Source organism: Pipistrellus kuhlii, unplaced genomic scaffold, assembly GCF_014108245.1.
Source record: "Pipistrellus kuhlii isolate mPipKuh1 unplaced genomic scaffold, mPipKuh1.p scaffold_m20_p_131, whole genome shotgun sequence".
Taxonomy (NCBI): Eukaryota; Metazoa; Chordata; class Mammalia; order Chiroptera; family Vespertilionidae; genus Pipistrellus; species Pipistrellus kuhlii.
The window spans coordinates 323,934-344,573 of record NW_023425440.1 but is presented as its reverse complement, the minus strand read 5'-3'; the positions used below and the strand labels follow the sequence as shown (position 1 = coordinate 344,573).

At 40.5% G+C, this 20,640-nt stretch overlaps 1 protein-coding gene across 1 annotated transcript in view; it reads right to left on the bottom strand.

Moving 5' to 3' along the window:
• Window positions 1-2,283: 2,283 nt before the first annotated feature.
• LOC123652268 (P antigen family member 2-like) overlaps window positions 2,284-20,640 on the bottom strand; it is a 62,248-nt gene continuing 43,891 nt past the window's right edge. Inside the window, exons 3-4 of the mRNA XM_045581032.1 lie at window positions 9,003-9,111; window positions 2,284-2,513 (exon numbers count right to left, since the gene is read on the bottom strand). Of these exons, the coding sequence (XP_045436988.1) occupies window positions 2,293-2,513; window positions 9,003-9,111 (330 nt within the window). The 3' untranslated portion in view covers window positions 2,284-2,292. The remainder of the gene's footprint in view (window positions 2,514-9,002; window positions 9,112-20,640) is intronic.

Below are 20,640 nucleotides of genomic sequence, written 5' to 3'. Positions count from 1 at the left end.
TTAGCAGGGATGAGATTTCAGATCAGTTGTTAACATGTGACTAGGAAGATCATTCATGACCAGTCATAAAGGAGAATATCACTGTATTCTTTCAAACACAAGTAGAGAATCAAGGAATCAGCATTGAAAATTAATTTAAGATATTTATTTGAATTCACTTTTTACGTAAGTGTAAATATTGGTTCTGCAATTAAGGACACTCTGTACTACCTAAAGCAATCTACTGATTAATTCAATCCCTATTAAAATACAGACAGCATATTTCACAGATCTAGAAGCAATACTCAAAAAGTATATAGGAAACCAACACTGCCCCCCCCCAATACTCCAAATAGCCACTGTAATTCTGAGAAAGAAGAAAGTTGGAGGAATCACAATACCAGATATCAAGATAGACTACAAAGCTCCCATAATCAAAGCAGCCTGGTACTGGCACAAGAATAGATCAATGGAACAAAGAGAATCTCCAGAAATTGACCCAAGTAATTACACCCAATTATTATTTGACAAAGTCAGCAAAAACCTACAATGGAGTCAATACTGTTAATTTAATAAATGGTGCTGGAAATATTGGGCAGATATATGAAAAATATGAAACCAGCCGAAGCCAGTTTGGCTCAGTGGTATAGCGTCGGTCTGTGGACTGAAAGGTCCCAGGTTTGATTCTGGTCAAAGGCATATACATTGGTTGTGGGCACATCCCCGGTAGGGGGTGTGCGTGAGTCAGCTGGTTGATGTTTTTCTCATAGGCGTTTCTAGCTGTCTATCTCTCTCCTTTCCTCTCTGTAAAAAATCAATGAAATATATAAAAAGAAAATGAAACCAGATCCCCAACTTATACCATACCAAAGAATAAACTTAAAATGGATAGAATAGTTAAATGTAAGTTGTGAAACCATAAAAATCCTAGAAGAAACCATGGGCATCAAAATCTCCGACATCTCCTGCAGAAATATATGTACAATATGTTTACATCTAGGGCAAAGGAAACTAAGGTGAAAATAAACAAATGGGACTATATCAAAATGGAAAGCTTTTGCATAGCAAAAGAAATCATCAGTAAAATGAAAAGGGAGCCCAATGCATGGGAGAACATATTTGGCAATGATACATCTGATAAAGGATTAGTATCCAAAATGTATAAAGACATCATATAACTTTACACAAGAAAGACAATCTAATAAAAAATGGGCAATGGACCTAAATAGACACTAATCCAAAGTGGACCTACAGATGGCCAAGACACAGTTGAAAACACGCTCAAAGTCACTGATCATCAGAAAGATGCAAATTAAAATGACAATGAGATATCACCTCACACCTCTCAGAATGGCTACCATCAACAAACCAACAGATGACAAGTCCTGGCGAGGATGTGGAGAAAGGGGAACCCTAGTTCACTGCTGGAGGACAGGCAGAGTGATGCCGCCATTATGGAAAACAGCATGGAGTTTCCTCAAATATTAAATATTGCACTGCCTTTTGACCCAGTGACCCCACTTCTAGGGATATATCCTAAGAAATCAGAAACACCAATTAGGAAGAATGTACGCACCCTTATGTTCCTAGCAGCCTAATTTAGAATAGCTGGATCTGGAAACAGCCCAAGTGCCCATCAGAAGATGAGTGGATAAAAAGAGCTGTATTATGCTAAGTGATATTAGTCAGTCAGAGTAAGACAAGTATCACATGCTCTTACTTATATGTAGAATCTAATGAACAGAATAAACGGATGACCAAAATGGACCCAGAGACACAGAAGCATAGAATAGACTGGGGAATCTTAGATCAAAGGTGGGGGAGGGTGGGTGTTCAGGAAGTGATCAACCAAAGAACTTATATGTATATATTCATAACCCATGGACATAGACAATAGGGTGGTTAAGGCCTTGGGTGGGGGTGTGCTAGAAGGTGTCAATAGGTGAAGAATCAGGGCAAATGTAATAGTTTTCAACTATAAAGATTTAATTTAATGAAAGAAAGTAAGAACTCTCCCATGATTTTACCAATTATATTAGAGATGGTACTAGAATCTACTTCAGTTTCTCAACATATTTCATATAGCCAATATTTATTACAAATGCATTATGTATTTGTAACTGCAGAAATCATAAGAGAATTCAAAACTTGTTAGCTGTTGTTCAAAGTACTTTACTCTAAAGAAAATGTTTTCAAATATTGGGATTCAATTTGGCTTTGAAGCAGTGTGTTTCTGTATCTGATTATCTATAAGTCAGGCAGTCATTCATTTGGGGTCTGAATTACTGTTCAAAGTAACATTACCTGTGAAGTCTATTGATGTATCAATATGTAATCTCTGGTCATTAAAGGTATGATATTGTGAAAATCTGAAAACACATTAATTGCATTCTTAATTAGTAATATACCTGTTTCTGGCATTTCGATGGGCTCTGGATTTCCATAAGCATGCCCGATGACATCAGGATTATCTCCACCCTCAGGCCCAGTCATTGTTTTGGCCAGTTCTTGGTTATCAGCTTCCAGGTCAGTCCCTTAGATAGAAAGGTATCAATTTCAGCAAACATGACATATAAATTAGGAAATGTTAATATTAATTTATGCTTTCTCTAATATGAAAAAAGCCTGTAATGTGGTGTGATAATATGTGTGATAGAAAGGTGCACTTCACTGTCAAACAGTACCTAACCAGTGGTCAAGGAGAATGGGGGGGGGGGCATGAGTGGGGTGGGCATGGGGGATTTGAATGCGGGGTTGAGGACAAATATATGATACCTTAATCAATAAAGAAATGAAAAAACAAGAAAGATGCACTTCAGATCCTTCTTTTTCTCTACTATGAAACTTGTTGTAAATGACAATCTGAAGATTAACCACAAGACATGTACATTTGCACTAATATGTGTAGAGAGCATCCGCCATCAATGAAATCTGAAGTGTACATTATAGATAGGATTTTTATTACAATTAAAATATCCTATCTAATAAACAGGGAATATGCTGATTGACCATCACACTCTCACAAGTTGGCAGCACCACAGCCAATAGAGAGGAAATATGATAATTGACTGCCACACCATCACAAGTTGACTGTACCCACAGCTGTAAGATGGTGGTACATAGTCCCTTTAGACCTGCCTCCTCCACCTCAGTCCCCCAGTCCCATACCTGCCTCACCCAGTCCCCACAACATCCAGCCTCATCCATCCGCAGTCCCCCAATACCCTCAATCCCACAGGGGAATGTAGCTGGGGGTAATCAGGCTGGTAGGGAAGGCAATTGGAGGTGATTGAACAGGCAGGGGAAGGCACTAGGCGATTATCTTGTTACCATGGAAGCAGTTAGGCATCAATTTGGCTATAGGGGGAGTGGTTAGGGGCCTATCATGCAGGTAGGCAGGTGACTGATTAGAAGTCAATAGTCCCAGGTTGTGAGAGGGAACAACAGCATTCAGACATTCCCCTAGGGCCCCCAGATTGGAGAGGGTGCAGGCTAGGCAAGAGGGACACCACCCCATGCACAAATATTATGCACAGGGCCTCTAGTAATTATATAATATCAAGTAAACAACTTACCATCACATCTACACATACTAAAACAAGAACCACAAAGCCTGAAGTCAGAAAAAAGGAAATCAGAGAGACCAGAGTGAAAATTTACAAGATAGAATTTAAAAAGTAAATAAAAAGATGAGGGGATTAGCTAAAGAACGTATATGCATAATCGATGGATTCAGTCAATAGATTGGTGTGGGCCAAGGGAAAGAGATCTGGGCGTGGGAGAGGTGGGCAAAAGCAGGGGTTTTGGACACCTGCAATAATGTCAATATTTAGAAATTTGTATAACCCCGGACGTCTGGAACGTGCATGTGAATAGCAGAGCCTTATACATCAGCCCTAGGCTGTTACACTGCTCTAGCAGTCACGGAAGCAACCACCGTCTGAGACATCACAAGGTGCAGCCAGCCTATAACCCCCTGAGGAACAATCACCATGTATGACCTCATGAGGAGCGGATACTGCCCATGGTCATGCAAGCAGCCACCACTGTGAGACCACATGAGGAGCAGTTTCTGTCCCTGACTGCCTGAGGAACATCCACCATCACAGATGGTGTGATCTGTAACCAAGCTCACTGTTGCAGCTTGAGTCCGTGCACAATTCGACACCTAGATCCTTCAGTGAGAACAAAATTTGGGATTAAGTAGAACAACCCCAAAAGGAAAGAAATCAGGAATTGCCAAAAAAGGAACTAACTGAAATGGAGGCATGCAATATGTCAGAAAAAGAATTCAGAATAGTTGTCATAAAATCATACTTAATAGGCAAAAATAAAACCTTTTTGCCCAAGAACAGGAATAAGACAGGGATGCCCACTCTCACCACTCCTGTTTGACATAGTACTGGAAGTACTAGCCAAAGAGATCAGACAAAAGACAAAATAAAAGGCATTGAAATTGGAAAAGAAGAAGTAAAATTGTTATTATTCACAGATGACATGGTATTCTTCATAGAAATTCCTAAAGATGCCATAAAAAAACTACTAGATTTGCCAAAACTGGTTTGGCTCATTGGATAGAGCTTTGACTTGCAGACTGAAAGGTCTCAGGTTCGATTCCAGTCAAGGGCATGTACCTTGGTTGCAGGTACATCCCCAGTAGGGGGTGTGCAGAAGGCAGCTGATCGATGTTTCTCTCTCATTGATGTTTCTAACTCTCTACCCTTTCTCTTCCTCTCTGTAAAAAATCAATAAAATATATTAAGAAAACTACTAGACTTTATAAATAAATTTGGCAATGAATCAGGATACAAAATTAATACTCAGAAATCTAAGGCTTTTTAAATATACCAACAATGAAAAGAAGAGAAACTAAAAAAAAAAAAAAATCCCATTTACCATTTTAACAAAACAAATGAAGGCACCTAGAAATAAACTCAACCAAGGAGATAAAAGACCTGTCTCGTAAAAATATAGGATGTTAAAAAAAAAGAGATATCAGAAGACATACACAAATGGAAGTATATATCCTCTTCATGGATTGGTAGAATCAATATAATTAAAATGTCCCCACTACCCAAAGCAATCTATATATTCAATGCAATCCCCATTAAGATATCAACAGAATATATCGCAGACCCAGAACAAACTCTCCAAAAATTCATCTGGAAAGAAAAGGTACTCTGAACAGCCGCAGCAATTCTGAGAAAGAGGAACAAAGTTGGAGGGATCACAATACCATATATCAAGCTGTATTACAAAGCCACTGTTCTCAAAACTGTCTCATATCTTCATAAGAACAAACATATATACCAGTGGAACTGAACAGAGAACCCAGAAATCGACTGAAGGCATTATACTTACTTCTTGAGAAAGAACGTACAATGCAGGCAAGACAGTCTCTTCAATAAATGATGTTTGGAAAATTGGACTGATACAAGCAAAAAATAAAAATAAAAATGAAACTAGACTACCAACTTACACCATGCACAAAAATAAAACTCAAAATGGATAAAGGATAAAGTGTAAGACGGGAAAACAATAAAAATCTTGGAAGAACCTAAACGCAACAAAATATCAGACCTATACCATAGCAATATCTTTACTGTTACAGCTCCTAGTACAATGGAAATTAAGGAGAAAATAAACAAATGGGACTAAATCAAAACAAAAAGCTTCTGCAGAGCAAAGAAAACCATCAAGTAAAAATGAAGAAAAACCACTGCATTGGTGAACTTATTTGACAATGCTATCTCCAATAAGGGATTAATTGAAAAAAAATTATAGGAAATTCATAAAAAAAAGGAAGATTCACAATCCAATAAAAAAATGGGCAAAGGACCTAAATAAGACACTTTTTCTAAGAGGACATACGGAACGCCAAAAAAAATATGAATACATGCTCAAAGTTACTAATGAAATAAAAAAGACAACGTGGTACTACTCAAACCTGTCAGAATGGCTATGATCAACAAATCAATAAATGACAAGTGCTGGTGAGGATGCGGAGAAAAAGGATTCCTCTTGCACTGCTGTTGGGAATGCAGACTGGTGGAGAACAGTATAGATTTTCCTGAAAAAGTTAAAAATGGAACTCCTATTTGACCAAGTAATCCCATTTCTAGGACTATATTCCAAGAAATCAGAAAGGACATATGAACCCCTATGTTCATAGCAGCACAATTTATAATAGCTAAGAATTGGAAATAGCCTAAGTGCCCATCAGCAGATGAGTGGATTAGAAAACCATGGTACATCTACATAGTGGAATACTATGCAGCTGTAAAAAAAAAGAAGGAATTCTTACCATTTTCTATGGTATGGATGCCCTGGAGAACATTATGGTTAGCGAAATAAGCCAGTCAGAGAAAGATAAATATCACATGATTTCACTCTTTTGTAGACTGTAATGAGCAACAATGACTAATGAATAAAAATAGTGCCACAGCAAAAATATTTCAGAATATAATGGAAGGAATCTTATTATTTGGAGATTTCTAAATATTTCCTGCAACTGTTGTGATATTATCCTATATAAGTCAGTTTTGGTAATATTATTATATTTCAAATATTTTTTCCTTGAAATATTATTATTGCGTGTAATATTATATTTAAATCATTTCTCTTTAAATATTGTTTGCTCCATGTAACATTATACTTAAAAGCTGTCCCCAATGCGTAATATAGTGTGAACTAGGCCTCCCGCATTTTCTACTGGAACCAGCGGGAAATGCAGTGTGCTGCTGGGAGCGGAACTGCTTCCATGGGAGCTGGGTGGCTTCTGCAGGAGCCAGGAGGGAGCTGTGCTGTGTCTGTGGGAGGAGGTCCTCCATCTCCTCTCCTGGCCTGTGCATGGCAGCTAAAGCTGCGGGCTGTCCCCATTCTCAGAGTCCATGGATGCTCTTTGCTCGCTTCCCATAGGGCCTCCACATGGCAAGGGCAGAATGCCTGCCTTGTTGCTGCAGCCATGAGGCAATCATTCCCGCAGGCCACTCAGGCTGCCTACTATCAATGGCTGCCTTCTCAGTATAGAGGGGTTCAGGTGGGGCTGAGGGGACTGGGCACCGCCATCTTGTGGCAGTGTGCACCATCATCTTTGTGATGGGGTGACAGTTAATTTGCATAACAACCTTTATTAGATCAGTTTTTCTTAAAATACTAATGTTTGTTGCATACTACATTATCATATTTCAAATAGTTTCTCTTGAAATATTAATTTTTATTGCATGTAGATGGCTAATTATTTTGTATCTGCAATCTGGAAATATATTAATTCTGTATTCTATAAAAATAACAAATAAAATGACTAGTTAGATGTACATGGTTTATGTAACTTTCCATAAGTAAGTGTCATTCAGTAGAAAGTAATATAAAATTATTAGTGAGAAACAGCAACATTTTGGTATTACAGTGTGAATACTGAAGTAAGATGGTAATAAATTGATGGACTTTGTTGTCAGGCTTCTTGTGCAAACCTCTTAAGGTTGAATAGCTAAAATAATCCAAAGCCCGAATTATGTAAATAATTCACTACCGGTGCCTGATAAAAATAACATATACATAAAGAAAATAATTTCTGTTTCATAATAATTTGAAGGTAAGTCTCATTTTGCTAATATTAAAAGATCAGGAACCACTTTTAAAGGTCACTTAAAAACCATACACATATTATGACCTGTATGCCACTCTTCGGAATGATTCAGCTTTTGCCAGGTATACCATATGAACATGTCACTCAAGGGAAAGAGAGGCCATCCTCCTCCTTTCTGAGGTCTTAACCTGCTCCACTGAACTGCATCTCATCCTGGGTCAGTACTGAGCTACCTGACAGTTCAGACACACTTGAGGATTTAGCATTTTATACAATCCCATCGACTATTTCACACACCAACATAGTTGGTAGAATGAACACACAGCTTGCAGTAAAGGATAACTTATGTCTCAGCGAGTCAAGTGCCCAACCCTAGTTTTCTCACTTATAAAATGGGGATCCCACCCCTAAACAAATAAGCTTGGTTTCAGGTGTTCTACTCTGGGCTGACTTGGCTCTCGGTACCTGCTGATGAACATTGCTTATCCTTGGGATCCAATGACTGAGAAGACGCACAATGTTCTATGAAGAAGCAATTAAAATAGAAAATCAATATACAGTTTTGTACTCAAAACGATCCCGTTACTTCTGGTTTTGGAAGGATTGTGCTTTCAACAACATAACATAAATCCTAAAGATAAAGAGAAAACTCAAGGTGAAAGAGCCTGCACAGCTATAAATGATACAATCTTAAAATTTTCAGCCAATTTCCAGGAGAATTTTGCATTGCCCTTTAAAAGTAAACTAGATGCCTGGTGAACAACAACAACAAAAAATTCTTTGGGAGGCGTCCTTAGCCTTGGCCTGTGATCAGGGCTAATCGGTTCTCTGCCACTGCCCCTTATCCTTCCCCCTCTGCCTCCATGTTGCCAACGTGTGGTTCTCTGTTTCCTTCCTTTGCCATCTGTGTCTTTCCCCACCAACCCCCAATTCCCTGTCCCAACCCAGGACATGGCTTTGATTGAGTTACCGGGATCTGCAAGCCTAAGGTAGGGACCAGGAAGTTGGCTGGTAGGGCCCATTGACAATTGGGACCTGGGGGCTGGGGGAAGCTCCTGTGTTGAGAGTCTGTCCCATGGTGGTCAGTTCTTGTTATAGTGACCAGTTGTTCTGGTCATTCCATTGTAAAGGTCACTTGGGATTTTATATCCATAGATGTATTTTAACTGACTTCAAAGTGGAGAGGAGAGACATAGAAACAATGAGGGAGAATCACTGATCCACTACTTCCTGGATAGAGCCTGCAAACTCGGCGTATATCCTGATCAGGAAATTACCCATGACCTCCTGGTTCACAGGTTAATGCTCAGCCACTGAACGCCCCAGCGGGATGAGAAGCATTTTTGTACTTACTTTCCAACAGCACAAATAAACAATACATGATGGACAGAGAGACCCCTCCCTCCACAGGCACTTTTTCCCCCTTCCCCTTCACCTTGAGCGTCAGGTGCTCCTGCATCTGCTTGCTCTTCCTCAGGTGTAACATCCTGACTCTCAGTGGGTGGCTCCTCTTGTTTAGGTTTTTTATCACTGGGCTGCTGGTCCTAGGGATGGGTGTGTGCAGAAATGAAAGGTTTTGTTTTTAATACATGACAATCATAACCATATACATAATATTCACACAGGTATAATCACTAATAAGAATAAAGGAATTTTAGACATGATATATTTATTCTTAATATTGTTTCGCTTCCCTCCGCCTGGTTCCTTCCAGAGGAGCTGCCCACAAGGACTTCTAAAGCTGAAGCTCTTTTAAACTCTTCTGGGATGGATGTGGGCTGTCTGTGTTAATAAGTATGAGAAAGGAGACATAGTGGGTATTTCCACTGGCAATGCCAGAGAGCAAACCTCCTGGATCAAGGTTTCCTTCCTCAGGAATCCTCCGGGGCCAATATTACTCCCTTATCAGCTCTGGAACTTTTAATATAGTACTTAGAGGCGTTCAAGGAAACTTAAAGGAAAAACGTTTCTGGCAATAGTTCAAATATCAAGGCACTCACAGCCACTGGTCCAACTTGCTGTTCAGATTCTTCATCTTCTACTAGTATGGAACTCCAGTCAACTTTTGATGTTACAAACCTATTCATATTTCACACTGGAAGAACAACAATTTGATCAGGCAAATGTACTTAAGAGGATAACTAGACCACGTCCACGAAAAATGATTATTTCCTTTTTTTAAAATTTTGAATGCACTCTAAAATTAAGTGCACAGGTTTTCAGGTGATACCAAATACAAGGGCTTGCCAAGCCACGTAGGTCATGGCCATGGTGCCTGCCATCACCTCAAGCAGGTGAGAAAAGACCACGTCTGCTCTCACAATGGCTTCCACTGACTAAGACATTCAGGGAAATACTGCTTAAACCACACTGAGTGAGCACCGCTTTGGCCCGCTCCCGGGATCAGCCCATTTCCCTCCAGTCAGTCCAGCTGGAGCGCAAAGGAGGGCTCCGGGCCGCCATGCCGCCTGTGCTGCTTGGCACTGTCAGGAGGCACGGGGACCAGGTGCCATCCAGAGGCTGTGCCCGTGTCTCCCTGGGGACTCTGCTGGGGGCGCTGCACAGCTCAGGAGGGGGCGCAGCTCCAGGCCTCAGCATGGCCGTGTGTAGGTCCTTCCTTTGCCGCCCGCCCCTCCCCCCTTCCCAGCGCCCCAAGGAAGACCGGGGATTGTGTTCTGTGTGCCGTTCCAGGTCCCTCCATGACCCAGACACCCGAAATACTGTCCCCCAAACCCTTTACTTGCCCCCTGCCCTGGTGGGCCCACCCCCTCCTAGTCCGGGTCACGCCAGGACTTCCAGGGCCATGGCGGCCATGATGCCTGAGAGGACAGAGGCGCTGCCCTCGAGGCCCTTCCTCCTAGGAGGCCACAGAACCCGCAGCTCCGCCCCCACCCAAACCCGCGGGCCTTCTCCTCACACTCTGCCAAAGTTAATTAAACTCCCGGAGGGATGCTCTGTGGACCTACCCGTTGAACGTCAACCAGTGAGAAGGAATCAAAATGGAAGAAACAGGGCCGCCTGTTGTGCAGTTCTCCTCATCGAACTTGGACAGCAAGGCGCATGCGCATCAACCAACTTGCCTGAAAGGCACAGGCATGGAAGTGGAAGTGTATGTTAATGGACAATTTGAACTGTGCAGCTCTGGGCATGCGCAGCAATCGGAGTGCTCTGAAATACGCATGGGCGGATATGAGTATGGAGGCTCACTTGGGCTCCTCATACAGGAGTTGAGGTTTCCCTGCCAAGGCCACAGAGCACTGTAATCTCTCTGTCCGCCCTGGTTAAGAAAACAGCTCAAATAATTGCCCTATCGTGAATCATACTTATTCTTTCAGTAACATTTTGGATAGACAGGGTACATTTAACATTCATGGAGAATGTTTCATAAACAGGGCTGTGACAGATCCTCATTTTAATATTATACCATGTTTACTCGTACACTTTGATGAATCCCTGCCTTGTGATTCTAGGTTTTGTGTCATGCATTCAAGGAATTTGCTCACTTCCATAAATTAAATACATTCACCTGTTTTCTTAACTTCTCTGCTTGTATTACCATGCATACATCTCCAGATGGTTACTGTTTCTCTGAACATACCTGTGGTCACTCGGTCAGTGTATGGTTTACCAATACCCTTAGATAACGGTGCTAGCATTTAGGCTCAGTCCTCTCACCAGTACTGCAACCTGTACTCTTCTTCTCAATCACCAAACAACTTGCTAAACAAAGATGACTTACCGCCTATCACTATAGTCATCATGTACAACATCCGTTTTCCTGTATACACTTTTAGATATTTTTACATTGAGAAACAAGGATATCTAAGTTATATAGAAGTTGAATCCCAAAGTCTGCTTTGAATGGGATTTAATGACAAATGTTGTGTACACTGTTCTACCTTAATTGTGAGGATTGAGTTAGGTGACACGTGTATGGTACCCAGCTCAGTGAGGTGGTAATAAGTATTATATACTCTATAAATGTGACTTCTTATTCATATTATGAAAGATCTCAATATACGGAGCTGTTTTTTAATTACATAGATGAGCATGTGATGAGGTCATTCCTTACCATGTAGGAGATTGAAATCCTCTGGCAAGTTAAGAGAGCCACGACTTTTACCTTACTGGGTGTGTAAAAATAAACAAGGCATGTGGCCCACCAGCTGTGAATTTGAAATGCTTGGCAAGATTGATATCACCATACAACCAGGAGTGCGTAGCTTTCAAGTGACAGCAACATCACAGATATCTAAGAGAGAAAGTGAGCATCTCATAAAAACTGAAGTGATGGGCACATTGATGCATCCCAATTCTGCTCTTGTGCTGTGAGTAGGCTCTGATACTAAAAAATGAGATGCTGCTCAGATAGAGCTGATCATGGGAAAGCCTATTGCTCCACTATTCTCAGCCTTGAGGAGACTTGCATTCCAGAGAAGAGAAGAAGATATTCTACATATCATTTCATTTTAAGAGGCTAGTGTACCTTTGTACATCAAATAAAATATGGGCTAATGTCACTTATGTGGTCATTCATAAACAACCTAAATAAAGTAACAAGAGATTACTCATAAGGATAAACTATTATGATCAAGTGCCTTTCCCTATAAGAATTACAAGATTTCATTGATCCTGGAACTTATCTATGTAACTCATCATGTTAATAGATAAATGGAAGGACCCATCCTATGATCACTTCAACAAATACACAAGTTTCTGATAGAGGTCAACATATATTCAAAATTAAAATTCTTAGCAGACTGAGATGGGAATGGAACGTCCTTTCCTCCACAGTGAACATGGTGAAATGTTAAAAATTTCCCATTTCCTATCAGGAATAAGACAAGTTTGGCAAACTAATCCCAATTCTATTAACATTTTATTGCATGGCTCAATCTGTTGCTGTAAAATGAGAGAAGGAAACAAAGGCATATTAAAAAAAAATTCTCACCTGAGGTTATTCTTTCCGTTATTTTTGAGAGAGAGTAGAAGGGGGATAAAGGAGGAGGAAGGGAGGGAGGGAGGGAGAGAGAGAGAGAGACAGAGAGAGAGAGAGACATGTGAGATAGACACATTGATTCACTGCCTCCCACATATGACCAGACTGGGGCAGGGGATAAAACCTGCAATGTAGGAAGTACTCATGATGGGGAATTGATCCAAGTCCAAGTCCCATAGTCCGAGTGCCGAAACTCTAATCAATGAGCAAACCGGCCAACATAGCATATTTAAAACCACAGAAAAAAATTTGTTAGCATTTAGAAATGATTGCATTGTGAATAGTGAAACTTGGAATCTAGCTAGAAGTAACCATTTGGAAACAATAATCCTCTATAATAAAAGGCTAGTATGGAAATCAACCAAACTGTAGAATGACCACTAACTATGATGTGCACTGACCACCAGGGGGAAGACACTCAATGTAGGAATTTCCCCTGGTGGTCAGTGCACTCCCCCAGACTCACAGCTGGCGAGTGCAGAGATGGTGGCGGGAGTCTCTCCCACCTCCATGGCAGCGGAAAGGATGTCCAACTGCTAGCTCAAAGGGACTGTGGGAGGGCACATATCATGCTGAGGGACCCACCCCCGAGTTCATGAATTTTGTGCACTGGGCGTCTAGTCATATATAACAAGGTTGCTGGAGGAAATACCAATGTACAAATATATCTGCATAAGAAAGCTCCAATGTGATATTAGACATCAGAAAATGATATAATTTTCAATAGCATCAAGTTTTTGGGAATATGTTTCGCAAAAGATTTGCAAGATTCCTTGGATAATGCTGCAAAACTTTATTGAGAAAACTTTAACACTGTAGTATCCAACATAGGAATAATCTGTGTGTCTTGAAATCATCTTCCTTTAAATGCGTGGTTTCCCTTCTCCTGCAAAGAAACAGAACTGGTGGGAACATTCCTTAAGTCTCATTACATTTAGATGACAGTAAAGGTACACAAAGGACAAAGTTTTATAAGACAGACTTTTACCAATATTGACTAAACACATCACTCTTTCTACTGGAACTCAGAACCAAAATGACTGTTCCAGTTCAGAGCACAGGAAATGAAATGAACCTATGAAAAGGTGGTTTTAAGTAGTCAGCAAGAAATGTGTAAACTTTCTGAAAAATCTGTACACCATCCCACAGCAAACCCCAATAAACCAAAAAAGTTTACAAAAAATGCTTTGTTTTGAAATACTATTCTGAATAAAATATAGCTAAAACAGAATTTTCATATTTATTCCTGCCTTTGTGAAGTGAACAGAAAGGCCTATACTGCACTTGCTTCTTCCTTATGGTACAGAAAGGAAGAATGTTTCTTGGGCTCATATAGCCTTTCTATGCAAGTATTTAAATAGGGTAACCTCCATTATCCCCAATTCCATCTGTAATCCTAGTGCATTTATAAATAATGTTTTCCCCACACCGTATGAGTTTCAATTTGTATAATCACTTTTACAATCACATGGATTTTTATGTCAGTAACATTTTTTATACAAAAATGTGAAGCTTATTTATATAATGCCTTACTGTAAAACAGAAAAACAATCATAAACACACACACACACACACACACACACACACACACACACACACAAATAAAGAATGAATGAGCAGAGGGAGGAGGAAGCAGAGGTGAAGGAAGAATGAGAGAATGAGAAAGATACTTAGACAAGAAAAAAGATTTTGGTCTCTAAAATTCATTGCTTTCTAAATACTTTATAGAGGAATCTTTAAAAAACTATTGTATATATTGAAAGAGTAAACATGGTGATTGGCTATATATGTATGCATTGTGGTATGATTATTAAGGTAAATGTATGTCACGAACACATCCCTCAACTTCCCTAGTTAACTTTTATTTTTTGTGTGCTGAGAATGCTTAAGATATATATGTTCTCATCAACTTTCAGGTATATAGTACCATGTCATTAATTAAAAGTAATAGCTTAGCAGGCACAATCTGAATTAATTTCTGAAATTTTCCCATGGTATTTTCTATTTTTAGATATTCAGGTGTTACTGGATTATATTAGATAAAATATGTTTTCTTGGTTTATGAAGCATTCCATCCATATTTTGAAAATATTAATTTAGAGTTCAAGAATATCTTTACTTTCAATTTTATAAAATACTCAATATCTGTTGGTTTGCTGTTCATGTTCCTTATTGGGTACACTTAAGCTTCTTTCATTTTCCTCCAGATAATGTAACTAATGGAATCTTTTCTTACATATCTCTCGTATGAGCCATCATTTTTATTTTTTAATTGTATTAGTTTTCATCTTCCTTAAGGTTTATATTCATATTACTTACCATATCTTTTCTCCTTAGTTTAATTTCTTTGTTCCTTTCTCCTAATGTTTATTTTTGAATGGTCATGTAATTTATTATCTGTTTAGTAAAGCTTATCTTTAAACTCCATATTTCCCAGGGCCCATTTCTACACATTTAATAGGCTCCTGTGAGTAATGTTAAAACTCTCTGTTATTGCAAATAGTCTAATTAAATGGTTCAGCTATGTAGAGTAAATAGTTCAGAAGACTAACTCAGGGTAATTTCCTTCCCTGAAAATCAAGTGCTTCCTTTAAATTTAGAAGTTCTTGTAATTATTAGTGGTCACCATGGAAAATGCATGAATTCCATTTTTAATAACATTTGCTTCTGGCATGTAAAATGTGCTCTAGATTTAGTAACATCTCCCCATTGACTTCAAGCCCATCTCTGTCCTCACCCTCAGTCTTTGGCTGAGTCATTTCCTGAAGCTCAGCTTCCAGGAGAAGACCTTACATTTTTTTTTTTAAATCAATTAGAGTGGTCAATGTGCTATATTTGATATGATTATAAAATCTATCTCATAGTACCCATATTTCTGTAAGAGACATGAGCCCATTATATTTGACAGCGGTGACAGCGAGCATGCTTATCATAGGTGTCTTACTCACACCTGTCTTGAGCATCAGTGATCGCCTACAGCCCTACACTCTCTTTTCTGATCAGAGAAAATAAAAACTGGTCTATTTCTTGGTATTTCATAATTCAATCACTGGATGCTTCATTAGGGCAAGGACTAAAATGCAATTGTTTATTAGAGCCAGAAGAATTCAAGAATTCAGAATCTAAGAACAGGTATCCATGCTTACCTACAGAAAAAGAAACATCAGTGGAGTGATTACTCATTATTTTAGTATTTTTGCGATTTCTGGTCAAGTGTTTAAATGTGACTCAAGAAGATAATTTATGACAACTACCTCATAAAATTAAAGTATCTTTGTATTCTTTCCAATACAACTAGGGAATCCAAGGATCATCATTGAAAATTAATATATTTTATTTGAATTCACTATGTAAGAGCATATATCGGTTTTGAAATTAAGAACTCTCTTATAATTTTACAAATTAAATTATTGCCGGTAGGACAATCTCCTTCAGTGTCTCAGTATATTTCACACAGCTGATATTTATTAGAAATGCGTTATCTGCAAAAATCATAAGAGAATCCAGGATGTATTAGCTGTTGCTTCAAGTACTTGTACTCAGAAGAAAGAAAATGTTTTCACATTTTATAATTCAATTTGGCTTGGAAACAGTGTGTTTCTCTATCTGATTATCTATAAGTCAGGCAGTTATTTATTTGGGGATCTGTACTAATGTTCAAAGTATCATTATAGGTGAGTCTACTCATGTAATAATATGTTTGTTATTTCTGGTTATTGAAGGTATAATATTGTAAAAATCAGAAAACACATAAATTACATTCTTAATTAATAAAATACCTGCTTCTGGCATTTCAATGGTCTCTGGATGTACATAAGCTTGCCCGATGACATCAGGGTTATCTCCACATTCAGCCCCAGTCACTGGGTTCACCAGTTCTTGGGTATCATCTTCCAGGTCATCCCCTTAAAAAGAAAATTATCAACTTTAGCAGTAAACATGACAAATAACTTAAAAACGGTACCATTCATTTCTTGAGTTACATAAAAAAAACAGCACGCCTGTAATTTAGTGTAATACTATGTGATAGATGAACTTCACATCCTGGTTTATCTATTGTATGAAACTTTTTGTAAATCTGAAGATCAACCAAAAGACATGTGCCTTTCCTATACATGACCATAGCGTGTTAATACAAGTAGAGCATAAGCTATCAAAGAAATCTGAGGTGTACACCATGGGTAGTATTTTTATTACAATTAAAATATAATTATCTAATTTAAAGTAAACCACCTAATCTCAGACCTAATGGAACTAAAAAAAGAACAAAGTAAGTGCAAACTCAATCTATGCCAGGGAGGCTGTGCCACAGAGGCATGCCATCATGAAGGGGAGAGCTGCCATGTCGGGGAGCCCAGCCTCACCTCCACCTCAAACACCATAAGGGGACCCTCTAGCCACTCCAACCAGGTACCTGCTGCCTTGGCTGCAGACCCATGAACTTGGGGACTCCAGCCTCCCAGGAGACAGGCTCCTGTGAGTTTCAGAGGGTGCTCCTCTCCCATTGGCCAGAAACTTTAGCTCTGGGGCGCCATGACTGCAAGCAAAGAGCCAAGCCTTATGCAGCCACTCTGGGTACTGTAAGTGTAAACAGCCAAGCCTTATAGAGCAAAGCTCTACACAGCAACCTTAGGCTCCAGGACCATGCTGGCCACCACCATGCCCAAGGAGCAACCCCAGGTCCCACAACCCAGCATGAGCAGCCAAGTGCTGTGCAGCAACACTGAGTGCCTCATGCAGTAACCTCAGGTACCAGGACCATGCAAATCACCATCAAGACTGACGCATTGACCCTGGGCTTTGTGAATTCAACAATGACTTCCTGGTTCATAGGTTAATGCTCAGCCACTGAGCACACCAGCGGGCTGTGTAGATTTTTTATACTTACTTTCCAACAGCTATGGTATGCATAATATATGACAGACAGAGAAACCCCCTGTTTTCTTACCTTCCCCTTCACCTTGAACCTCAGGCTCAGGTGCTCCTGCATCTGCTTGCTCTTCCTCAGGTCGAACATCCTGATTCTCATTGGGTGGCTCCTCTTGTTTAGCTTTATCATCACTGGGCTGCTGGTCCTAGGGGTGTGTGTGTGTGCATAAATTGAAGGTTTTGCTGTTAATACATGACAATCATAACCATATACATAATATACACTCATGAATAATCACGAATAAGAATAAAGGCATTTTGGCCATGATATATTTACTCTTAATATTGTTTCTCTCCCCTCTGCCTGGTTCCTTGGAGAGGAGCTGCCCACAAGGACTTCTAAAGCTGAAGCTCTTTTAAACTGTCCTGGGATGGATGTGGGCAGTCTGCGTTAATGAGCATGAGAAAGGAGCCACAGGGGGTATTTCCACTGGCAATGCCAGAGAGCAAACCTCCTGGATCAAGGTTTCCTTCCTCAGGAACCCTCCTGGGCCAATGTTACTCCCTTATCAGCTCACAAACTTTTAGCACAGTACCTAGAGGCATTCAACAAAGCTTATAGAAAAATATGTTACTTGTAATAGTTCAAATATCAAAGCACTCACAGCCACGGATCCAACTTGCTTTTCAGACTCTTCATCTTCTACTAAGATGGAACTCCAGTCATCTTTTGGTGTTACAATCCGACTCATATTTCCCACTGAAAGTAGAACAATTTGATTAGGAAAATGTACTTAAAGAGGATAACTAGACCACCTCCATATCTAAAAGTTTTATTTACTTTTTTTAAATTCCCTTTTTACTTACTATTTGGTGTTCGAAAATCATTATTAAATTTTTTTATTGAAAAAATTTAGCATTTCTAGAACTATTATTTCAAATAATTATCAGTGGCTTGATGCATGAAATTCATACACACTAAAAGGGAATTAGAGAAAATATTTTAATATTGCTATTTGCCCTTTCTGTATAATAGAAGTGTAAAAGAAAATTAGTAATATGCATATGAAAATCTCCTTCCTGTCAGTCTAGGGCACATAGTGGGACCCAGAATTAAGTCCCACCAATCTGTGCACGCCTCAAAATGCTGTGGGAGAAGCCTGAGGTACCCTAGTCCAGTATCAGAAGAGTAAATGCACGTAGAGGTCCAATGTCAAGCCATGCTAGTGGAGGACACTGCCTTAGGTCCCATGTCAAGGCCCACTGGAAAGGGTGGGCTTATCCTCAGGTCCCTGCTGATTGCTCATTAAGGCTCCTTATGGGACCTTGGCCTCAGCTGCGGGTGCAGCCAAGTTTGTGATGGAGTGATGGTCAATTAGCATATTCCCTCTTTCTTAGATAGGATTAGGTAGGATTGGGGTGACAATTGTTAGTAAAATCACACAGGTTTTACATATACAGTTCTATAATACATCATTTGCATGTTGTATTATGTTCACCCCCCAAAGTCCAGTCTCCTGTCGCCATTTATCACCCCTTTTCCCTCTTCTACCTCTTACACCCCCTTTTCCCTCTTGTAATAACCATACAGCTGTCTGTGCTCTTGAGGTAGTTTTATTTGTTAAGCCCTTCATCTTTTCCAACCAGCCTAACACCCACCCCTGTAACAGCTGTAATTCTGTTTTCCATGTCTATGAGTCTGTTTCTATTGTGTTTGTTTGTTCCCTTTGTTCACTAGATTCTACATGTAAAGGAATACATGTACCTCAACAGGAAGAATTTACATCATTAACAGGTCCATACTACACAAAGCAATCTATAGATTCAATCTAATTCCTATCAGAACACCAATGGTGCATTTCTAGAACTATTATTTCAAATAATTATAGGGAACCACAGCAGACTTTGAATAGCCACAGCAATTTTAAGAAGAAAGTTGGAGGAATCATCCTGTCTGATATCATACTGCAAAGCCATAGCACTCAAAACAGCATGGTCTTGCATAAAAACAGATACATACGAGCTGTCCCCACAAATGCATAGCCACACTTTGAATAATAACAAAGGCAGTGTTTATTGAACTACATTTCATTTACATTTAATAGAAATTCGCTCTCAAAGTGTGTATACAGATTTGGGATACCTAAAAGATGAATGGAAAAATGAAAGGGCTAAAAACTATTATTTTTTAAATTTACAGATTAGTTTAAGTTTGAAAACACGTTAAAGAGACCACCCAGGGTGAGGAAGTGAAAGTGCACAGGCTTCCCGGTGATACCAAATACAGCGGCTTGCCAAGCCACGTAGGTCATGGCCTTGCTGCCTGCCATCACCTCAAGCAGGTGAGAAAAGACCATGTTTGCTGTCACAATGGCTTCCCCTTGACGAAGACATTCAGGAAAATACTGCTTAAACCACACTGAGTGAGCACCGCTTTGCCCGCTCCGGGGATCAGCCCATTTCCCTCCAGTCAGTCCAGGTGGAGCGCACAGGAGGGCTCCGGGCCGCCATGCCGCCTGTGCTGCTTGGCACTGTCAGGAGGCACAGGGACCAGGTGCCATCCAGAGGCTGTGCCCGTGTCTCCCTGGGGACTCTGCTGGGGACGCTGCACACCTCGGGAGGGGGCACAGCTCCAGACCTCAGCGGGGCGGTCCCTGAGCATGGCGGTGTCTAGGCCCTTCCTTCGCCGACTTCCCCCCCCCCCCCCCCCCCCCCCGTTCCCTGCGCCCGAGAAGGACCGTGGATTGTGTTCTGTGGGCCGTTCCAGGTCCCTCCATGGCCCAGACACCCGAAATACTGTCCCCCAAACCCTTTACCTGCCCCCTGCCCTGGTGGGCGAACCCCCCTCCTAGTCCGGGTCATGCCAGGACTTCCAGGGCCATGGCGGCCATGATGCCTGAGAGGACAGAGGCGCTGCCCTCGAGGCCCTTCCTCCTAGGAGGCCACAGACCCCGCAGCTCCACCCCCACCCAAACCCGCGGGCCTTCTCCTCACACTCTGCCATATTAATTAACCCCCCGGAGGGCAGCTCTGTGGACCTACCAGGTGAATGTGAACCAAAGAAAAGGAATCAAAATGGAAGGAACACGGCCGCCTGTTGCGCACTTCTCCTCACCAAACCCGGACAGCAAAGCGCATGCACAGCAACCGTCTTGGGTGAAAGGCGCATGTGCGGAAGTGGCCTTGTATGGAAATGAACAGTCTG